This window comes from Petaurus breviceps, unplaced genomic scaffold (genome assembly GCF_028583685.1).
Source record: "Petaurus breviceps papuanus isolate PSGF00001 unplaced genomic scaffold, PetGlider_PUasm1.0 454, whole genome shotgun sequence".
Taxonomy (NCBI): domain Eukaryota; kingdom Metazoa; phylum Chordata; class Mammalia; order Diprotodontia; family Petauridae; genus Petaurus; species Petaurus breviceps.
In genome coordinates, this window is record NW_027186342.1 from 3,184,639 (window position 1) to 3,205,346 (window position 20,708).

The 20,708-nt window shown below is 40.5% G+C and overlaps 1 protein-coding gene and 1 long non-coding RNA gene across 3 annotated transcripts in view; one reads left to right on the forward strand and one right to left on the reverse strand.

Moving 5' to 3' along the window:
- Nucleotides 1-349: 349 nt before the first annotated feature.
- LOC138171680 (uncharacterized) lies at nt 350-2,498 on the reverse strand. Its single transcript, XR_011170942.1, has 3 exons — nt 2,436-2,498; nt 1,825-1,888; nt 350-486 (listed from the first exon to the last, which is right to left on the reverse strand). It is a non-coding gene; the product is annotated as an uncharacterized lncRNA (long non-coding RNA).
- A 672-nt stretch (nt 2,499-3,170) lies between these two features.
- Nucleotides 3,171-20,708, forward strand: part of NCKAP1L (NCK associated protein 1 like) — a 64,034-nt gene continuing 46,496 nt past the window's right edge. Inside the window, exons 1-7 of one of the 2 annotated variants that reach the window (XM_069101302.1) lie at nt 3,171-3,363; nt 6,794-6,859; nt 8,874-9,100; nt 10,400-10,510; nt 16,309-16,401; nt 18,613-18,669; nt 19,485-19,627. In XM_069101302.1, coding sequence (XP_068957403.1) covers nt 8,999-9,100; nt 10,400-10,510; nt 16,309-16,401; nt 18,613-18,669; nt 19,485-19,627 — 506 coding nt within the window. In that variant the 5' untranslated portion in view covers nt 3,171-3,363; nt 6,794-6,859; nt 8,874-8,998. The remainder of the gene's footprint in view (nt 3,364-6,793; nt 6,860-8,873; nt 9,101-10,399; nt 10,511-16,308; nt 16,402-18,612; nt 18,670-19,484; nt 19,628-20,708) is intronic. The other variant, XM_069101304.1, reaches the window with a different exon arrangement.

The following is a 20,708-nucleotide window of genomic DNA, read 5'->3' on the forward strand; positions in this document are numbered from 1 at the left end:
CCAAGTTCAAATATGCACAGGTACTTACTAGCTGGGTGACCCTGGGCAAGTCACTTAACCCCATTGCCTCCAAACAAACAAACAAATCTTGTGCATATAGGTTGATTGAGCCAAAGTTAGTTAATCTCTATTGCTTTGCAGGTCTTAGAGAAGACTAGTTTTCAATACCTTTACTTTCTCTGCTTTAGCAAAGCCTTAGAATAAACCACACAATCAGACATTAAACTTAAATATAAAGTGGGAGCTTGAAGGCTCAGGGTAGTAAGAATGCTTGTCAAGGGAGATTAATTTGATGGCAGGATACAGTATACAGGACTTACTGCTGATGATAAGACATATGGAACCTTTATTAAGTGTTAAAAACAGTTTATGATATGAACAATGACAAAAAACAATCATTTAAAATTTGACAGTTCCATGTTAAAAATCCAACATTAAAAAAATTTAAGCCTTCCTTCTTCTGGTTCTTTACCTGGCAGTTTTCCCCTATAGGTATAGAGAAATGAAAATGTCAGGTGGATACTTCTCAATTGATAAACATTTATTAAAACCTACTATGCGCCAGGTGCTATGCTAAATGCTGGACTTCTCACCAAGAGTTATAGCCTCATGCACACCAAAAAGTAGATTCTTCTTGAAGATCTAGATTAGGCATTGTCATCATTTTGACTAAGCCCAGCTTGACCCAGTCATCAACATCTAAAACTACTCAAGACTCAAACACTTGATCTTCAGAACAGGAAGAAACCTTCAGAATGTCAGAGTTTAAGGAAGTTTTTTTTAAAAAGCTAGTTGTCTTTTGTTTTTATAATCACTCATTTCTTAGTCTGTCTATTGCTTACCCCTTGCTCAAATGAGACTTTCCTTCAAATGAGGAACATTTTTCCAAAGACGACCTGTTGGGACTTTGGTCCAACAAGCCTTATAACCTAACAAAGGAAATAGGAATAAGACTGTGTTCCTATGTGAAACACCTACTAAAACCTTCTCTCAGGTACTAGCCCATGATGTTGAGTCTCATTAGCTACTGCCGTTGTATGATCTTGGAGCAGAGAGATCATTTCCTGAATACTAATTCTATACATCCTTCCATTTAGAAATTTGATTCAAATAGTCATGTCTTGAGATCAAGTTAGTATAAATCTTTGAGAGCTAAACCATGCTTTCATGATGATACTGGTCTGTTGGGGTTGAAGACAAACCCTTTATTTATTTATTTATTTTAAGCAACTGGGGTTAAGTAACTTGCTTAAGGTTACACGGCCAGTTATTTCTGGGTGTGGTGGTAAGTATCTGAGCCCAGATTCCATCCCAGGTCATCCCGACTCTGGGGCTGGTGCTCTTACTCAGTGAGCCACCTGGCTGCCCTGTAAGACAAACCTTTTAGAAATTGGTAGTTCTTTGAAGGCTTATGGTTGCCCTCTTGGTTCAGTTCTCTCATCTTTATCACTGTAAAATGAGAGACTAGGAAAAGAAGTTATTCTTAAAACTGGAAACTGGCAAGTTAACAGTTTCAATAAGATTTACTATTTAGGTTGGGATTTATTTGGTGTGGGGGAAGCAGAGGGAAGGGTGAACAAAGGGAAATGACAATGCCTTTCTTTGGATCTTGTAAGTGACGAAATACTTTAAGACAAAACCTATACTAAGTTAGAGAGGGAGCCAAACTGATCTCACTGTCTTAAGCATCATTTTCTATAGTTCTTAATTTAGACTCAAATTCTATAGTTCATATAGTTCTTAGACCACTGTCTTTTCTTCAGAGGGTGAGGAGCACAACACTGGGTTAAACTCAGAATGCTTTGAGACATGATATGCCCTTACCTGTTGGAAAAGAACCATTGTGGGATAAATTTCTGAAGAAGTTTCACTTTGGGTAGAACTGGGTCTAGAAAAGAATACATTTAGGGATGAGGATTCTTTTTTTCCCCCAAAGTTATATTTGGGAGAATTTCAGATAACAATTCTCCAGTAATAAGGTCTCCTTCCTGCCTTTTATTAGTTTCATACTATGATTCTAGATTTAGGGCTAAGAAGGATTTTAGAGGTCTTCTAGTTCAGTACTCATTTTTGAGATAAAATTTAAAGTTTGTTGGTAGGCACTATTTGAAAAAGTTCTATTGTTAATTCATATGGCAATTATATTGCTGTTAGCCTACATAGGCAGGATTTCACTTGTAAATTTACTTCCTAGCTCTGGTTAAAAGATTTGGTAGGCAAAGCATCAGAAATTGACCAGAGAATGACAGTTCAAATTCTTCCAAATTAAAGCCAGTTGAACTTGCTACAGGCACATACCAAGTAAGTGTGATTCTACTTTGATCAACTTATTTCCTCCCCATGCCAAGGCTTTAATTCCCATGGAATTTAAAACAAAAATTAAGGGGCTAGAGCCATACCTTGAGACTAATCTCAGTCTGCTTCTCTGTACTTACCTGTGGCCTGCTTTGACCTTTGTAACAGGTCTGTGTTTGAGCTGCCTGTGGCCCATTCTGATTAAAATTCTAAGGGAAGAAATTTCAGAGCATTAGAAGGATCAGAAAGTTAAGACAGACTAGGCACCATTTAGCAAGGTTAAATTTCCTGCCTTGGATGTGTCATATTTAAGTTAGACTTTTAATTTTTTTTATTTTAGCATTTGAATCCTTCCTTTAAAGGGGGAATTGTAGTTTCTAGTGCTCAGTGTAACTCTGAGCTTTGTGTTAGGGAAGAAAATGGGTTTTCTCCAACTAAGAGAAGGTCTTCCATGCCTATGATCTCATGAACTACCATGAAGATATAAAATTTACTAGCATCTTGCCTACCAATTTTGTCTGGACAGGTATCCTCATGTTTTTGGAGGGCTTCACACGGGACCACATGACGAGCGTTATATTTGCAGCTAGCCATTTCTTTTGCCTTTTTGGGGTTTTTCTGAAGAAAAGAAAGCCCTGTTGTTAGAGGGGACATTACAGAAGTTCTTAATGACCCTTTTCCTATGCAGGCTGCCTCATCCCCCTTGTCCTCATACTTTATGACTTACAGAGCTATATTAGAAATACTCACTTTTTTGCATTGTGCCAAGTGGTACTGCATTCTACTTTGTGATACGAAATGGCTTGGGTCATAAGGGCACTGTACTTTGCCGTCTGGATCCATGATACCTGGGTAGCAGGAACCGTACAGTGGCAAAACACAGAAGAAAGAAGCCAACACATAAGGCCAATAGTTTTGACAATATATTTTTCTCAAAATAGAAGTGGATAAGACAGGTTTCCTCCCATTCTATTTCTAGGAAAGGCTTCAATCGTCTGGAGCTGCTGCTTTAAGAGTCACTAAGGAAAGGGACTCTGCCTTGAAGCTTAAAGACACAAACTTCTACTGGTAAGTAGGTCTTCCCACAAGTTAAGACTTGTATTTATAGTTTTCTGGGAACCATAAGATTTGTGCTCTTAGAGTGAGGTACTGGGCAGGCAAGATGCCTTCCTTCCCTTCTGTACTCCTGTCTCCACCGGTCCATGAAGGTCTGTAGAACTAAACTTGGCAATTCCAGTATTTATGAAGAACCTAATGTGTGCTAGCGTAGGGGAAAGAAATAAATAATCAAAGTCCCTGAACTCAAGGAGTTTACATTCTATTGGAATAAGAGTGCCAGTAGACCTCTGGTACATCCTATTTAAGCTGGGGGAGCCAGGGCTCAGAAACTCAATTTTTTTTAGTGCCCTATCAATCAACAAACATTTAAGTGCCTTCTATGTATAAGCAACTATGTTAAACTCTGGGGATACAAAAAGAATCAAAACCAAGAAAAAACAAAAGCTTTAAGGAGCTTAGGGTCTAATGGGGGAGAGTGACCTACAGCCTTGGTGCCTTCTTTCACTCCTACAAGAGATGCTCATTAAAACCAATAGAACTGCTCCAAAGATATTCTAAAGGCAGCTTATTCCAAATCATTCCCTAGGTAGACTAGTCTTAAAGTTCTGCACACTGGTGGAATCCTAGGCCTTGTCAATTAGAGGGTCTAAAAAGGAGGTGGGTTTTTGGGAGAACCAAGCCCCTGGACCTCAGCTACTCCTCTGACAATTCTCTGTCTTCAGAGGAGCCTTCCAATTTCAGATCACTGATCTGTGCCCTTATGGAACTGTTAGGGGAGAAAATTGTTACTCAGAGCAGCCACTTGGAGGCTGGAATGCATGTGCTGTCTGGGGAGCCCAAATGTTAGCTGCCACTCTTGCTTCAAGGACTCCCAAGTTACCCAGGCAACAGCTGCAGTCCAGGATTGTTGAAAATACAGATCAAGAAAACCAGGCGTGAACCGTGGGAAGGGAGGGAGGGCCAGTTTATTCCAGATTGGCTCTATATTATGCCTGGGGCGCTGGCAGAGGGCATAGAGATAGGTTGTCAAATGCCCGAAGGCACATTTGCCACCTAAGTGATTAAGTCCAGAGATTTAGGCTCAGGTGCCTCTTAGGAAACACTGTCACAAGCCAGTGCCTCTGTTCAAATCTTCCTTCAAATTTTAATGATCGGATTAGAGTCAGGAATGGTGTGCTTCACATAAAGTTAGTTGGACCTCTGAAAAACAGAGAGACAGGGTTGCGAAGTATTCTAAAACACTATTAAATCTTGCTGCCAGTGATCCTGCACTAACTGAAGAGTTAGTTATCAGAGCATGAGATCACAGAGTTATTTTATAGTCGAAGAAAAGGAGAGCCAGAGAGGGAAGATGACCAACCCATGGTTGGGATTTCAACCTCCCCACTACAAACCCAGTTTTTACCAAAGCACCAAACTCCCTCCAAGACTTGTAGGAAATTTCAGAATCATAGCAAATGTTATTTGAAGAAAAGGTGGCTTTTTAAAAAATAGAGTCACTAAAAGTTAGGAAAAAACCTGTCATCCTTTGAACCAGGTTTTTGTGATTAAGGAATTTCTTAGAACTGGGAGTAAGTTCCAGAATCTAGGTAATTTCCCAATTGGTTGTTTTCCTAATTATACTAGATGGAGGCTCTTGGGCATACTGTTTAAGGGCTTCTTAAAGGTGACTATTCCAGACTTTGTAACTTTGTGAACAAATGATTTTATATATGGAAAGTGCTTTCCAAGCCTTGAAGTGGTATAAAAATGCTATTATTCCATCTTTTATTATTATATCTTTCTGCCTGCCATATCCACTCCCACTAACTAGTTAAGAGACTTACCTAATTCTTGAAGTAGTCGGCCTTGATTGTCAAGAATTTAAGGGGAAGGGTCACTCAGCGATTAAAAATCCTTCTGCAAGAAAGTAGGAGAACTGCAGATAAAGGGACAATGGGGAAGAATGAAAAATAGCCCTGACCTCAATTCTACCTTAATTATTCCATCCTGATCACAGAATCCATGATTTCTCCCTTAAGTGATTAGAAGTTTGATTTTACAGCTCTCACAAGAGTGACTTTTCTAGCTGCATCTTAGTTTTTTAGCTTTATCTAGTAAAGTCTGTGGAAGGAGCCCCTTTCTCAGAATCATGTTTTAAAATGTATAAGATACATAGGATTATAAAGGAAGCCAATTACATTAAAATACAGTTTATCAAAATATTTAATAAAGGCAAAAAAGTTAATAGACCCTACATTAAGAATCCAAGAGTTAAGCTTGCTTATATAAAACATTCAGAAGACAAACATCATTACAACCCCTAATATGTGTTTAGCACATTGCACAAGAAAAAGGATTATAAAGACAGGCCCTGACCTCAGGAAGGTTAACCCCTAGAGAAATGAAACTTGTGAAGGAAACATGATTACACACAAAGTTAAAGGTTACAGACTAAGTCCTGTAGGACATTAAGAGAGGCAGAGATTGATGAAGAGAGGGATCAAGGAAAGTAGACTTCTTAGACAAAGCAGAATTACCCTGGACCTTGAAGGTGGGGTGGCTACGATTTGGATTAGTGAAAAGACTGATGGTGGAGGAGTCATTCAGAAGGGAGCCAGGATAAGGAATCGACCATCCAGAGTAGAAACAAGGGAAGTGGAAGGCTGAGTCAGGGAAGGCCTTGAAAAAGGCTACAGTGAAAGGTATCCCAAAGTCTTTGAGGAAATCCTTACTCACCTTGAACAAAAGAGGCTGATCTCTTCGCTGATGCCCTTCCCTAATTTAAGGGGGTTTTTCCATTCTCCTTTTATCCTGTCTCCTATTATGGCGAAAACCAATGAAGTGTCCCCATTCAGGATATGCTCACCCTAGTACCTCCCCCTAGTCCTGCCTGAGATTGCAGGTGATTTCAGTCTTTTGAATGGCATACACTCCACCTGGCCCTTTGATTTTCCCAATCCTATTGCCTCCCAAGATCACAACAGAGAGTCACTGAGACCCTTCCCTCCCCCTCTTTCCTACATCTCCTTCTTCTCCCAGCCAAAGCAAGGCTACCCTTCATTGCTGCCTGCCTTTTTTCCATTAGTACTTCATTCCTTTATATTATGTATTGCTCATTCCAGACTGCTTTTTTTAAAGACCAAATGCTCTTGGGAGGGAAAACACATTAAATTCCTAACAGCCTGGTGTGAATGAGTTTTCCCCAGGAGCGAATTAATCCCCTGAGCCTAGGGAAGGTAAAACTGAAAACCAATCTGGCCTACTTCCTAATTTTATTCAAGTTCCATCTTTTCCCTTCTCCCCCAAAACAACAACAAACAAACAAATAAGATTTCTCAGGAAAACCAGGGGATGAAATAGAGATTTCCTTGTGTAATATCTTAAGAAGATCCACCTCCCACTACACACATAGTTTTTGTTGTTCAGTTACTGATGGGTTTGCTATTTCCTTCTCCAGCTCATTTTACAGATGAGGGAACCAAGGCAAACAGGGTTTGATGACCTGCCCAGGGTCACACAGCTGGTAAGTGTCTGAGGCCAGATTTGAACTCAGGGAGATGGGTCTTTCTGACTTCACCATCTAGTTGCCCATACATGTAGTACCTTCCCTTAAAAAAAAAAAGAGTAAAATTGGCTAATACAGTGACTGTGAGGGACAGCACAGGTATCTCCCTTTTGCTTCTAATTTGTCATTTTTTAACAGGAATGAATAAGCACTTACTTATTAAGCATTTATTATATGCTAGGCATGGTGTTAATGTCCAAAGATAAAAAGAAATGCAAAAACGTGTTTTTTGTCTGCAAGGCAAGGAGTTCAGATTTTAATGGGGTAGACAGGATGCAAACAACTGTATAGTACAAGATCTTTGCAGTGTAAATGGAAGGTAACCACAGGAGGCACTAACCACTGGAAAGGCCTCCTCTTGAAGGTGGGATTTGAGCTTCCTTTTTTTTTTTTTTGAGGGGGAAAGCAGGGCAATTGGGGCTAAGTGACTTGCCCAAGGTCACACAGCTAGTAAGTGTGTCAAGTGTCTGAGTTTGGATTTGAACTCTGGTCCTCCTAACGTCAGGGCCGGTGCTCCTAAGGTATTTAAGAGGTGGTGATGAGTTTTTAAGAACGCTGTAAGCCTGGGGGCCAGAGTACAGAGGCACCCGTATGGAGTTGGCAAGTCTGGATGGATTGCAGAGGGCCTGGAGATAATGGCCTGGTTTAATGTGTAAGAAAACGGAAAAAGCCGGGAGAGATCAGTTTGTGAAGAGCTTTTAAAACCAAACGGATTTTACATTGGATCTTGGAGGATCAAGTAGGGAGCCACTGGAGTTTATTGAGTGACTTAGTCAGATGCAAGATTCAGGAAAATCATTTTGGTGACTGTGTGGAGGATCGATTGTAATGGGGAGAGACTTGAGGAGACCATTTAGAAAACTATGTCAATAATTCAGTTGAGAGGTGATAAACTAGGGTGGTGGCCGATTGAGTGACAAGAGTAGGGGACAGAGAGGAAGAAAGGATGGGGTACCTAGGTGTCACAGTGGAGAGAGCACCAACCCTGGAGTTGAGAGGACCTGAATGACCCTGGGCAAGTCACTTAACCCCACACTGCCTCCAAAATAAAAAAAAAGAAAGGAAGGACAAGATTTAGCAACTGATTAGATATATTTTCTTAAATGAGAGTGAAAATGATGCTGAGACTAGGGACCTGAGTGATTGGGCAGCAGCCTTGTCAGTAATAAGGAAATTTGGAAGAGGGGAGAACTTGGAGGAGAGAGATGATGAGTTCTATTTTGGATATTTTTGAGTTTGAGAAATTATCTCAAAGATGTCCAGTTGGAGATATTCAGTACATAGATGGGAATGCAGGGCTGGAGCTCAGGAGAGAGTTTAGGATTGGATATGGAGATCTGGGAATCAGATATTTTATAATTGAACCTATGGCAGCTGACAAGATTATTAAGGAAATAATATGGAAGGAAGGAGGTTCAGGACCCAGCTTTGGGAAGGCCTCCCCATTTAGTGGGTGTAAGCTGAATGAAGATTGAACAAAGGAGCCTGATGGTCTGATAAGTAGGGGGAAAATGAGAAGTAATAAATGCTAAACAAAAAATGTCGGAGGAGTTTACAGGAAGCTGGATTAGTTAGATTTGAGGAAGACCTTAGAGAATGGGTAGGTTTGAGATGGATAGAGAGAACTGTATGTGTTTGTGGGGGAGGGCATTTTAGTTGAAGGGATCATGTTTGTTAGCTGAAAAAAAAAATATACCGGAGTATGGTAGAGACAGTAAATAGTTCAGGAACAGAGGATACCTGTAGGTGGTAGTGGGAGCTAAAATTAGGGAGGTAGACTGGGACTAGATTGTGGGCTTTGAATGCCAGGCAAGAGTTTTGTATTTTGTTTTATGGAAAATCTGGAGTTCCCCACCCCCGCCAACAAATGCTGAAAGACCTGAAAGGGGAAGTCTCTTGGGGATGAATTTACAAAAAGGAAGCAGAAGAAAGCTCTCAGAGCTTGTGAACTATGACAGCTTTTTCCCCCTAGGCCAATCACAGAGGCAGCAGGAAGACAGATTCACCAAACAGGCCAGTTCTCCCCGCCCTGGGCCTTTGGGTGACTCTAGTGATCCGGGCTTACGGTGAGAAATCCCCCCTAGCTCAGCAGTCATCATGTCGATGACCTCCTGCTACCAGCACAAGCTGACAGAGAAACTCACCATTCTAAATGACCGAGGGCGTGGGGTTCTTATTCGAATTTATAACATCAAGAAGGTAAGTGGAACCGGCTGGATTCGGCTTCTAGGGTTCTAAGGCCAGCCAAGGGTGGCTGGGGGAGTCTGTTGTCTTGAAGCCCTCAAGTTTGGTGGTTAGTGCTTACTCTCCCACACTAACCCTTATTTTTTGCCCATTTGAGTGGTCTGTAGCCACATGTAAAGAATTGGAGGAGATTGAGTTCTCTAGAAGGATGAGGAGGCCAGATGGGTGGGTTCCTTCTTAAGTTCCCTCTTTCTGTAGTCTGAGTCTCATCACTGACCATTGGGAGAAGTACCATGGTATAATCCCTTTTTAACTCTGGAGTAAGATGGTCCATGTTAATGTCCTGTCTCAATGACTACCCAGGTGACCTTGGGAAAAATAACTTAATTTCCCTGAAAGGTGTATATGTGTATGTGTTTTATTTACTCATCAGAAGAATGAGAGGGTTGGACTAGATGGCCTCAGGGGACCCCTCCAGCCTTTTAGATTTATAATTGATACCATGGTGAAAATCTGCTTTTTGGTTAGGGCAGAAGCAACAATAATATTGTGAGCCTCTTGGAGAAAGGCTTTGAGCAAGAATCCCAGGGTTCACCCTCATACTGATATTTGACATAGACTTCTATACTGGTACCTTATCATGGAAAAGCTGGGGAAAGGGGAGAACCTTTTGCTTGGGTAGAGAAGGGTAATGTCTTTTGAGAGAGATATAGCCATTTTTTCCCCTCCTGGCTGGGATAACCTCCCCTAATATGTGCAGGACATAGGAGCAATGAGGTAGATGGAGATTAAGTGGAACAAAGAGGGGGGGGGTGAGGATGGCCAGTGAAGAGAGAGGGGCAGGGGTGGGGGGCCAAGAAGGAGAAGAGCAGGGAAAAGTTTTATGCATTTTGCTACTAAACCTATTGTCCATAAGTGAATTTTTGACCCATGGGGTCCTTTTGTGGAGGAATTCATGTTGTACAAATCAAGTTGTGTTACTGAGCCTCCCCCCAAATCCACTTCAGCTGTAGGCCTCCCTAGCAGACTGACTGCCTTCCTTGCTCCTTCCGGCCTTGGTTAGGGGTGTTAGTTAGCTTGGCTTCCTCTTTGTGCCAGGCCAAACAGAGAGCAGCCCTTAACTTGGGGCGGCTCCCATTCTCTGATGTTTCTGTGGCCAGCCACTTTAGCTAGCCCTCCCATGCTGGTCCTAAGGGAGTAATTCTCAGACCTCTTCTTCCTAAAGTGGGATTAGAAGGATAAATGAGGTGGGCAGAGGGATGCTTCTAGATGGTCAGAGGGCAGGTAGAGACCCTTTCTGTTTTCTTCTACCAGACTTGTTCAGACCCTAAATCCAAGCCACCTTTTCTCCTGGAAAAGTCCATGGAATCATCTGTGAAATACATCAGCAAGAAATTCCCCAATATAGATGTTCGAAGCAGCACGGTGAGAAACCTGCCTCTCTCCTCTCTTTTCTTTTTTAGTTAAAAAAAATTTTTTTTTCAGCTAACAAACATTTATCTTCTCTCCCCCTCCCACTCTTCACCCTGGAACAAAGAAAGAAAAGGAAAATAAAATCCTTATAACAAACATTCATAGTAAAGCAAAGCAAACTCCCCCCGTGGCCATGTTCTCTTTTTACCCTAGGGCCGCATTCTCTAGTTGCCCCTTTTCTCAACTCGCTAGGGGGTGGGAGACTAAACATTTTAACCACAGCAAAAAAGGCCCTTTTTACACATTATCTCATTGTATCTTACTACAGCCCTTGTGAGCTAGGTCCTTATTATTATTATCCACCACCCCAGTGAATTGCCTAATCGTTTTCTTTGATTTGATTTGTTTTATGGTTATAACTTAGCAACTTCTTAATAATATTCATTCTGAGAATGAAAGACTGGGAAGCTCAAATGGCCAAGCAGTGCCCCTCCCCCTCCCCCCAATGCACCCAGGGTAAAAATGCTTACTCTTCTAGAGCAGGAGTTCCTGAGCATTTTTGAGTGCCTGGACCTCTCGGGTGGTCAATCTGATGAAACCGATGGACCCTGCCTCCAAACTGTGCTTTTAAATGCATTATGTAAAATACGTAGGATTATAAAGGAAGCCAAATATACTGAAATACAGTTATTAAAATTTTTTTTCTCCATGTTTGTGGACCTAGGTTATTTTAGAGGAAGAAAATTAGTTCAGCCTAACAGATTGTTGTTCTCAGTTGGTAGTGCCCAGGTTAACCTTCTTACCTCAGACTTACTTCTAACTTTGTCAACCCCCTTTATTATTAACCCTGCTTTTTTCTAGCATAGTTTGGTATGATGGAAAGAATATTCCTGGGGTAGAATCCCCACTCTGACAACACTGACATTTGACCATGGGGAAAAGGCTTTTTTTTTTCTTTTAAAAATTATATTTTAAAAATTTTCCCTGATTACATGTAAAGAAAAATTTTTAATATTTATTAAAAAATTTTTTTTGAGTTCCAAATTCTGTTCTTCCTACCTTCCCCTTCCCGCAACATATTTCCATGTTAGTCATGTTGTAAAAGAAAACACAGACAAAAACATCCAAGAAAAATAAAGAAAAATTATGATTTGATTTATATTCAGACTCTATTAGTTATTTATCTAGAGGTAGGTAGCATTGTTGTTTTTTTTTTAATCCTATAGTCTTCACAATTGTCTTAGTTCATTGTATTGCTGAGAGTAACTAAGTCATTCACAGTTGATCATCATATAATATTGCTGTTACTGTATACAATGTTCCCCTGGTTCTTCTCATTTCCCTTTGCATCAGTTCATGTAAGTCTTTCCCGGTTTTTCTGAGAGCATCCTGCTTATCATTTCTTATAGCACAGTAGATTTATCACAATTGTATACAATGACTTGTTCAGCAATTCCACACTTGATGAACATCCCCTCAATTTCCAGTTCTTTGCCACCACTAAAAGAGCTGCTATAACTGTTTTGGCACGGATAGGTCCTTTTCATTTTTGTTTTTTTATCTCTTTGGGATACAGACCTAGTAGTGGTAATGTTTTGTCAAAGGATATGCATGATTTTATAGCCCATGGGGTATAGTTCCAAATTGATCTCTAGAATGGTTGAATCAGTATACAACTTCATCAACAATGCATTAGTGTCTTAGTTTTCCAACATCCCCTCCAACATTTGTTATTTTCCTTTTCTATCATATTAGCCAATCTGATAGATGTGGGGTTGTAGTTCAGAGTTGTTTTAATTTACATTTCTCTAATTTATAGTGACTTAGAGTATTTTTTCATTTCATATCCTTTGACCATTTATCAATTGAGGAATGGTTCTTATTTCTAGAAATCTGACTCAGTTTTCTATATATTTGAGAAATAAGGTTTTTATCAGAGAAATTTGCTGCAATTTTTTCCACAGTTATGCTTACTATGTATTTTCCTCCATTTTATTTCCCCTTATTTATCCTTCTCTCTCTCTCTTCAGTGAGATATTTCACATTTTCTTCTTTCACATTCTTTTGGTTTTTATTTTATTGTTTCTTGATGCCTTATAAAAGCATTAGCTCCCACTTGCCCTATTCTATTTTTTAAGGAATTATTTTCTTCATTGAGCTTTTGTATTTCCTTTCCATGTGGTCAATTCTACTTTTTAAGGAGTTCTTTTCTTCATTGAATTTTTGTACAACTTTTTCCATTTGGCCAATTCTGTTTTCAAGTTATCCTTCTCTTCATTGGATTTTGTGCTTCTTTTACCATTTGGCCTATTCTGGTTTTTTAAGGTGTTTTTTTTTTTTTTTTCAAGGCTGTTGGGGTTAAGTGACTTGCCCAGGGTCACACAGCTAGTAAGTGGCAAGTATCTGAGGCCATGTTTGAACTCAGGTCCTCCTGACTCCAGGGCCAGTGCTCTATCTAATGTACTACCTAGCTGCCCCAAGGTATTATTTTCTTCGATACTTTTTGTGTTTCCTTTATGAAGTTACTGAATTTTTATAATTTTCTTGCATCACTCTCAATCTTTTCCCATCCCCCCCATCTTTCTTAATTGATTCATTTGAGGCTTTTGATATAGGAGTTTTAATTTTGTTGTTTTCTTCTGAGTTTGTGTTTTGATCTTCCATAGTAACTTTCTACAGCCAGGGTTTTTTTCTGCTGGTTGTTCATTTTCCCAGCCTATTTCTTGACTTTTAACTCTATGCTAAAGTGAATCTCTGCTTCCAGAGTAGAGGGGGCACCATCCCAAGCTTCAGATATTTTTGTGCATCTATTTTTAGAGATAATTCTGGGGACCTATAAGTTTTCAGTTCTTCCAAAGTGGTATGATTTAGGAAGAGGTGCGTTTACCACTGTCCTGGCCTATGAGTGAACACAAGCACTCTTTTCCACCCTGGAACTGTGACCAGGGTCCCACCTCCCTTGTAGCTGTAAGTCCCTGGTATGCTAGTGCATCCCCTCACCCTGAGACTGAGACCAGTGACTGTGACCCAGATTCAAACATGGGGAATTCAAAAGAGATCTACCCTCAGTGCCAGCAGAGGGACTCCTGTAATCTCCTTTTGATCAGTTGTCTGACCCCCTTACCATCTTTGGGCTGAGAGGTCTGGCAACTGCCACTCTACTGCTGATTCAGTCACCCCCATGGCCTACTCCTGGTTTCCTGATGGGGCCTGTAATGGACAGTACTCTACACTCATTATGGTATGACTGACCTTTCCTGCCAACTTTCAAAGTTGTCTTGGGTTGGAAAATTGTTTCACTCTGTCCTTTTGTGGGTTTTGCTGCTCCAGAATTTGTTTTGAGGCTTTATTTAAAGTTGTTTGGTGAGGTTTTGGGAAGATCTCAAGTGAATTCCTGCCTTTTCTCCACCATCTTGGCTCTGCCTTTTTTTCCCCCCTTCAATTTATTAATTAATTAATTTTTAGTTTTCAGCATTCACTTTTATAAGTTTTAAATTTTCTCCCCCTCCATCCCACCTCCCTCCACAAGATGGCATGCAATCTGATATGGGATCTACACATACATTCCTATTAAATACATTTTCACATTAGGCATGTCGCATAGAAGAATTATAATGAAAGGGAGAAACCAAGAGAAAGAAAAAACAAAAAAGAAAATAGTCTGTTTCACTCTGCATTCTGACTTCATGGTTCTTTCTCTGGATGTGGATGGAATTTTTCATCATAAGTCCTTTGGAATTGTTTTAGGTTCTTGCATTGCTGAGAAGGGCTAAGTGTATCAAAATCAGTCATTGCCCACTGTGACTGTTATTGTGTGTAATGTTCTCCTGGTTCTGCTCACTTCATTCAGCATCAGTTCATATAAGTCTTTCCAGGTTTTTCTGAAATCTGCCTGTTCATCATTTCTTATAGCACAATAGTTTTCCATTACATTCAAATACCACAACTTGTTCAGCCATTCCCCAATTGATGGGCATGCCCTCAATTTCCGATTCTTGGCCACCACAAAAAGAGCTGCTATAAATGCTTTTTTGTACATGTGGGTCCTTTTCCCTTTTTTATGATCTCTGTGATATGGCCCTAGAAGCGGTATTGCTGGATCACAGGGTATGCACATTTTTTTGTAAGCAATTGGGGTTAAGTAACTTGCTCAAGGTTACACGGCCAGGTGTTTCTAGGTGGGTGCTAAGTGTCTGAGCCCTGATTTGATCCCAGGTCATCCCAACTCTGGGGCCGGTGCTCTTACTCGCTGTGCTACCTGGCCGCCCCAGGGTATGCACATTTTTATAGCCCTTTGGGCTTACTTCCAAATCTCTCTCCAGAATGGTTAGATCAGCTCACAGCTCCACTAACAATGCATTTGTGTCCCAACTTTCTTACATCTTCTCCAACATTAATCATTTTCCTGTTTTGTTATGTTAGCCAATCTGATAGGTGTGAGTTGTTTTGATTTTCATCTCTCCAATCAATAGTGATTTAGAGCATTTTTTCATATGAGTATAGATAATTTTAATTTCTTCCTCTGAAAAGGTTCATATCCTTTGACCATTTACTAATTGGGGAATGACTTGTATTCTTGTAAATTTGACTTAGATCCCTATATATTTTAGAAATGAGGCATTTATCAGAGACCCTAGTTATAAAAATTCCTTCCCAGTTTTCTGCTTCCCTCCTAATCTTGGTTGCATTCACTTGGTTTGAACAAAAACTTTTCAATTTAATGCAATCAAAATTATCCATTTTGCATTCCATCATGTTCTCTATCTTTTGTTTGGTAATAAATTCCTCCATTCTCCATAAATCTGACAGATAAACTATTCCTTGATCCCCTAATTTGTTTATAGTATCAGTCTTTATGCCTCTAGAATATGTATCCATTGGACTTTATTTTGGTATACAGTGTCAGGCATTGGTCTATGCCCAGTTTCTACCATACTATTTTCTGGTTTTTTACTCTGCCTTTTGCAAGTGACTTTAATCTCTGTGAGTCTTAGTTTCCTCATCTGTAAAATGGGCATATGAATACTGATGCTACTTATTGCACAGGGTTGATGATAATGATAATAGCTAATGTTTCTATAGTGCCTATTATGTGCTGGGCACTGTGCTAAGTACTTAACAAACGTCATCTCGTTTTATCCTCACAACTGATCCACCTTGGGAGGCAGGTCCCTGCTGTTTGACAGTTGAAGAAGCTGGGGTAAACAGAGGTTGAGTGACTCGCCTCGTATCATGCAGCAAGTAAACGTCTGGAACTGGCTTTGAACTCAGGTCTTCCTGATTCCAAGCCCAGAGCTCTAGACGCTGTGCCTAATCTGTTGAGCAGAGAGCACTTGGTCTAAGAAGAATGCTTTGTATGTGTGAGTTGTCATTGTCCCTTCTCCCCCAAAGCCAAGGCTTTTCCAAGCTCTCATCTTTCCTCATTTCCCATCCAAACATCCATCTATTATAATATCACCTGCTTTGGCCCCAGATTTCCCACTTGTTATTCTATTCTATGTCCTCTAAATCTTTTAACATCTAACTCTATTTAACACCTGAATTTCCGAGTGTGGCCATAGAGTCATTGATTCCTGCAGCGGGAAGGGGCTTTGAAAGAGCAGTCATTTCATGTAGCCTTCAGAGTCTAGGCACATTGAGACTGTTAAGGCTGGCTCACCTGTGCAGGATTCTCCAGAGAGGAACATTATTTCCCTTAGTCATACTTTAACGTACGTTAGGAAGTTCTTCTTATGTAGCCCAAATCCTTCTGGCTATTAGTTGAGCCCAATTCTGTATTTTTGGGGGGTTCTGTTTTGTGTTCTTTCCAGCAACACTTAGGACCTGTTCACCGGGATAAAGCAGACATTGTCAGATTCCTTACCAGCTATTACCAATCATTTGTGGATGTCATGGAATTTCGGGTGAGTAGCCTCTAATTCTGTACTAGCCTTGAGATATCAGGGAAGGGACCCTGTGAAGTCCTTTTGCTCAAAGAAGGTTGTTAATCTAGAGTGTTTAAGATTAAATCCATCTTCATCTTTTTTTTTTTTTTAAAGCAATCAGGGTTAAGTAACTTGCTCAAGGTTACATGGCCAGTTATTTCTGGGTGTGGTGGTAAGTATCTGAGCCTGGATTAGATCCCAGGTCATCCCGACACTGGAGCCGGTGCTCTTACTTGCTGAGCCACCTGGCCACCCCTAAGCAATTGGGGTTAAGTAACTTGCTCAAGGTTACATGGCCAGGTGTTTTTGGGTGGGTGCTAAGTGTCTGAGCCCGGATTCCATCCCCAGGTCTGGAGCCGATGCTCTTACTCGCTGTGCTGGCCACCCCTAAATCCATCTTCATCTTAACAATCAAAACCATTGATAGTGGAATTATGAGATGAATCTAAAAGGCAACACAGTCAGGGACCATGACCTTGCCTGTCTTCCTTAGGAACTTAAGCTGGGATCACCTAGAGGATGAGATAACAAGGGAAGTGGAAAGCTTAGCAAAAGAGATAAAGAGCACTGGAAAAGGGACAGGTGCTATTGTATGGGAGACTTAAATTGAGAGCATTTACAGGGTAGAAGGGAGGAATGGGCCTTAGCAACTGGCCACAATGCAGATAACTCTAAGGCTCAGTATTACACATTAGCTATGTTGAAGCATTCTATCCATCATATTAAATTTGTGATTTTGCCAGTTCACGAATTCATCTTGGCCAAGTACCTTGACCATTATGGAGCTCAGTTTCCCATATGTTCCCATAGTTCATATTTTTAAAATGAAGGAGTTGGATCAGTCAACCAATCAATAAACATTTATTAAGTGTTTAGCTAAGCATGGGAATACAAAATGAAGCAAAAGACAATTCCTGCCCTCATGGAGCTTACAATCTAATGGGGAAGCCAAAAATAAACAAATGCATACAAAGCAAGCTATATACAGAATAATTGAGAATAATTAACAGAGGGAAGGCACTGGAATAAAGAGGGGTTTGGGAAAGATGAGAGGATTGATATTGTCCCTTCTAACGCTAAACTTCTTTGATTCTGTGACTGAGGCCCTTAAGTAGCATCTAAAAAAGGGGGGAAAATGTCTTTAGGGAAGTTGGCTTGGTTCAAGGATTGGACTTTCTCCAAAGGCAATCTGGCATTTGTTTAATGACACGTAGATCAATAGGCATAACTTTTGGGTTGGGGGTGGTGGTGGGAAGGTGATAGCTGAGTGTGCACAGCCAACATAGAAACTGACTTGAGTGCCTTGGGTAATCTTTCCCAATACAAAAAAAAATGCAGCTGTTATTTATCAAACATATATTTATTATGTGTAGACCACTGCAGGGCAAGACCTGGTCCCTGCCCTACTGGAACTTTAAATTGCTATAAAATATAATGTTATGTGATAAAGAGTTACATCAACAGTATCCAAAAATATGATTTTTAAGAATTCACTTTAATTTTACCTGCAATAAGGGGCCAATGTCTAGGACCAAGGTATGTTGTGGTCATGTTTTGGAAAAGCTAATGTTAGAATATGAAGCACTCCAGTCCATTTTCCCCTCACTTGAGGACGGAGTGTTTATAATAATGACTATGGTGGCATTATTTTTCAGTACTTGTTATCTTTCAGGAGATATCATTTTAGGGTAGGGGTCCTTAACAGTTTTTATTTCATGAGTCCCTCTGCCAGTCTGGTGAAGCTTATGAACCCTTTCTCAGAAGAATGCTTTTAAATGTAAAAAATAAAATACATAGGACCATAAGGGAAGCTAATGGTACTGAAATACAGTTATCAAAATATTGAAAGAAAAAAACAATTTCATGGACCTCAGGTTAAGAGCCCCTGTAGCGGAGGCTGCCTGTGTTCAGTCCAGTATTTCTTTCAGTAAGAAATGTTAGCTAAAATCAATGATGACTGCCTTTTGAGGAGGGTCCTTTGCCTTATTTACCCTACATCTTCTGGAGTTTGAGGCCTGATAGAAAACTTTTAAGTCATGCTTATCACCTACCTTCTCTCCTCTACTTTGTCTGTCATCTCCTTTGACTCTTTAAAGCCAAAGGGCTCTTTCCCTCACATTCAAGTTAGAGTATTTCCTCTTCTACATATCCCCATTTTACATTTGCTTTTCTCTTGACTTCTATCCTCAGGATCATGTGTACGAGCTTCTCAACACCATTGATGCCTGCCAGTGCCATTTTGACATTGTAAGGCCCTCTGTGTCTTCCTCTGCTTCCCCTGTGTCAATGACATGGCCATGAGAAAGACAGGAGGGTTGGAAGAGGCAAGATAGTTCGGAGAAAGGGCCTTGGGAATAGATGAAGCCATTCAACCAGGGTAGCATGGTACATGGGAAAGAGAATTGACTTTGGAGGCAGAGGACCTGGGTTCAAATTGTATCTTTGATACTACCTGTGTGACTTTTGGTGAGTCTTTGAATCTCCCTGGGTCCCAGTTGCCCTCATTTGTAAAAGGAGAGAGTTGGACTGAATGTCTTTGGAGGTTTCTTCCATCTCTAATTCTGAGATCCTATGAATATTTAGTGCTTACTTTGAGCTGGGCTTTGGGGACTCTAATGGGATTAGGAGAATGTCTATCTTAGTTTGTATTTTCCTGAGACTACAATTCTATTACCGAAAGGACCCAAGATAATGCCTATTTAACATATATTTACAAGTTAAGCATGCCTTTGATGGAATTTATTTAATGTAAACAAGTACAGAAATTTCCCTTGCTCTTTGAGTGTCTTCTTATTCGTTTTTGCTTTTTTTCTATCCCTGGCCTTTTTTTAAGTCCTTGCTTGGTTTCTCTTTCCACCTCCACCTCTTTCCTTTCCTATTCCCCACAGTCTCTGCTTTCCTTCTACCTTCTGGTTCATATGGGTTGATCCCACCTGGGAGAGCTTACCAATTAAATCCATCAGCTCTAGTAGTACCTAGTAGAAGGTGGGGAGTGGGAAGGTCCAAATTAATGGGTTGTCTGCTCTGCATTCTTCCCCCCCCCACCTTTTTTTCCCTTGTAGAACCTCAACTTTGACTTCACCCGGAGCTACTTGGACCTGATTGTGACCTACACCTCAGTTATCTTGCTGCTGTCACGGATTGAGGACCGGAGGGTACTCATTGGCATGTATAACTGTGCCTTTGAGATGACACAGGGGCACAGGTGGGTCAAGGGAAACAGTTGTTCCAAAAGCCCTATACGAGGGCCTTTGAGATAGGGGTTGACTACAGAGAGGATAGGAGAGGTGCCCCTTGACCTCTGGCAGTTTATGGTCCAGATGGAGAGCCATAACTCCTAGAAATGAAAACAACTTGAATTTTCTATGAGCCAGGTGCAGATGAACATAGAGCCAACTCACGAATATCAACTTTTCCCTTTGCATTGCACGTGGTACATTTTTAATATTGGTTTGGCTTCTGCCCCCACTCTGCCTTCCTGTGCTTATCTGGGCCCCACTATAGGGAATTGCAGAGGGAATGCAATCTTACTTTGCTTAATATGAGTAGAAAGAAAATCAAGAAAATAACGCTGTGAGAAATGACATTTACTAGAATGGATTCCAAGCAAAACCCAAATGATTTGTGTATTAGGTACAGCCTTTCCAGCTCCATTAGTACACATATTTAGACCTGACAATCTGAGTTCAACTTGAGTACTTGAAGGCTGAGGTATCATGGGATTTGAGGACTGGAATTTTCGAGCTGGAGGGAACTTTAAAGGTCATCTAGTCCAGTGGCGTCAAATTCAAATAGACATGGGGACCACTAACCTGTACATCAGGAACCCCAGATGCTGCATATTGATTTAGAAAACCATATGTTAATATTATTTATGTTTTATTGCATTTTTATTTATTTTGTTAAATATTTCCCGACTACATTTTAATCTAGGGACAGCTAGGTAGAGCAGTGGCTGGAGTGCTGGACCCTGTGTTAGGAAGACTCATCTTCCTGAGTTCAATTCTGGCCTCAGACACTTACTAGCTGTGTGATTCTGAGCAAGTTGCTGAACCCTGTTTGCCTCAATTTCCTCATCTGTAAAATGAGCTGGAGAAGGAAATGGCAAACCATGAACCAAGAAAATCCTAAACAGGGTCACAAAAGAGTCAGACAACAGAACAACAGCAGCATTTTAATCTGGCTCAGTTGGAGTGTTGTGTCCTTCATGAGGCCAGCAGGCCAAGTGTTTAGAACCTCTTCTTTAGACTAACTCCCCTGTTTTAATGCTTTTTTTTGCCTTTTTT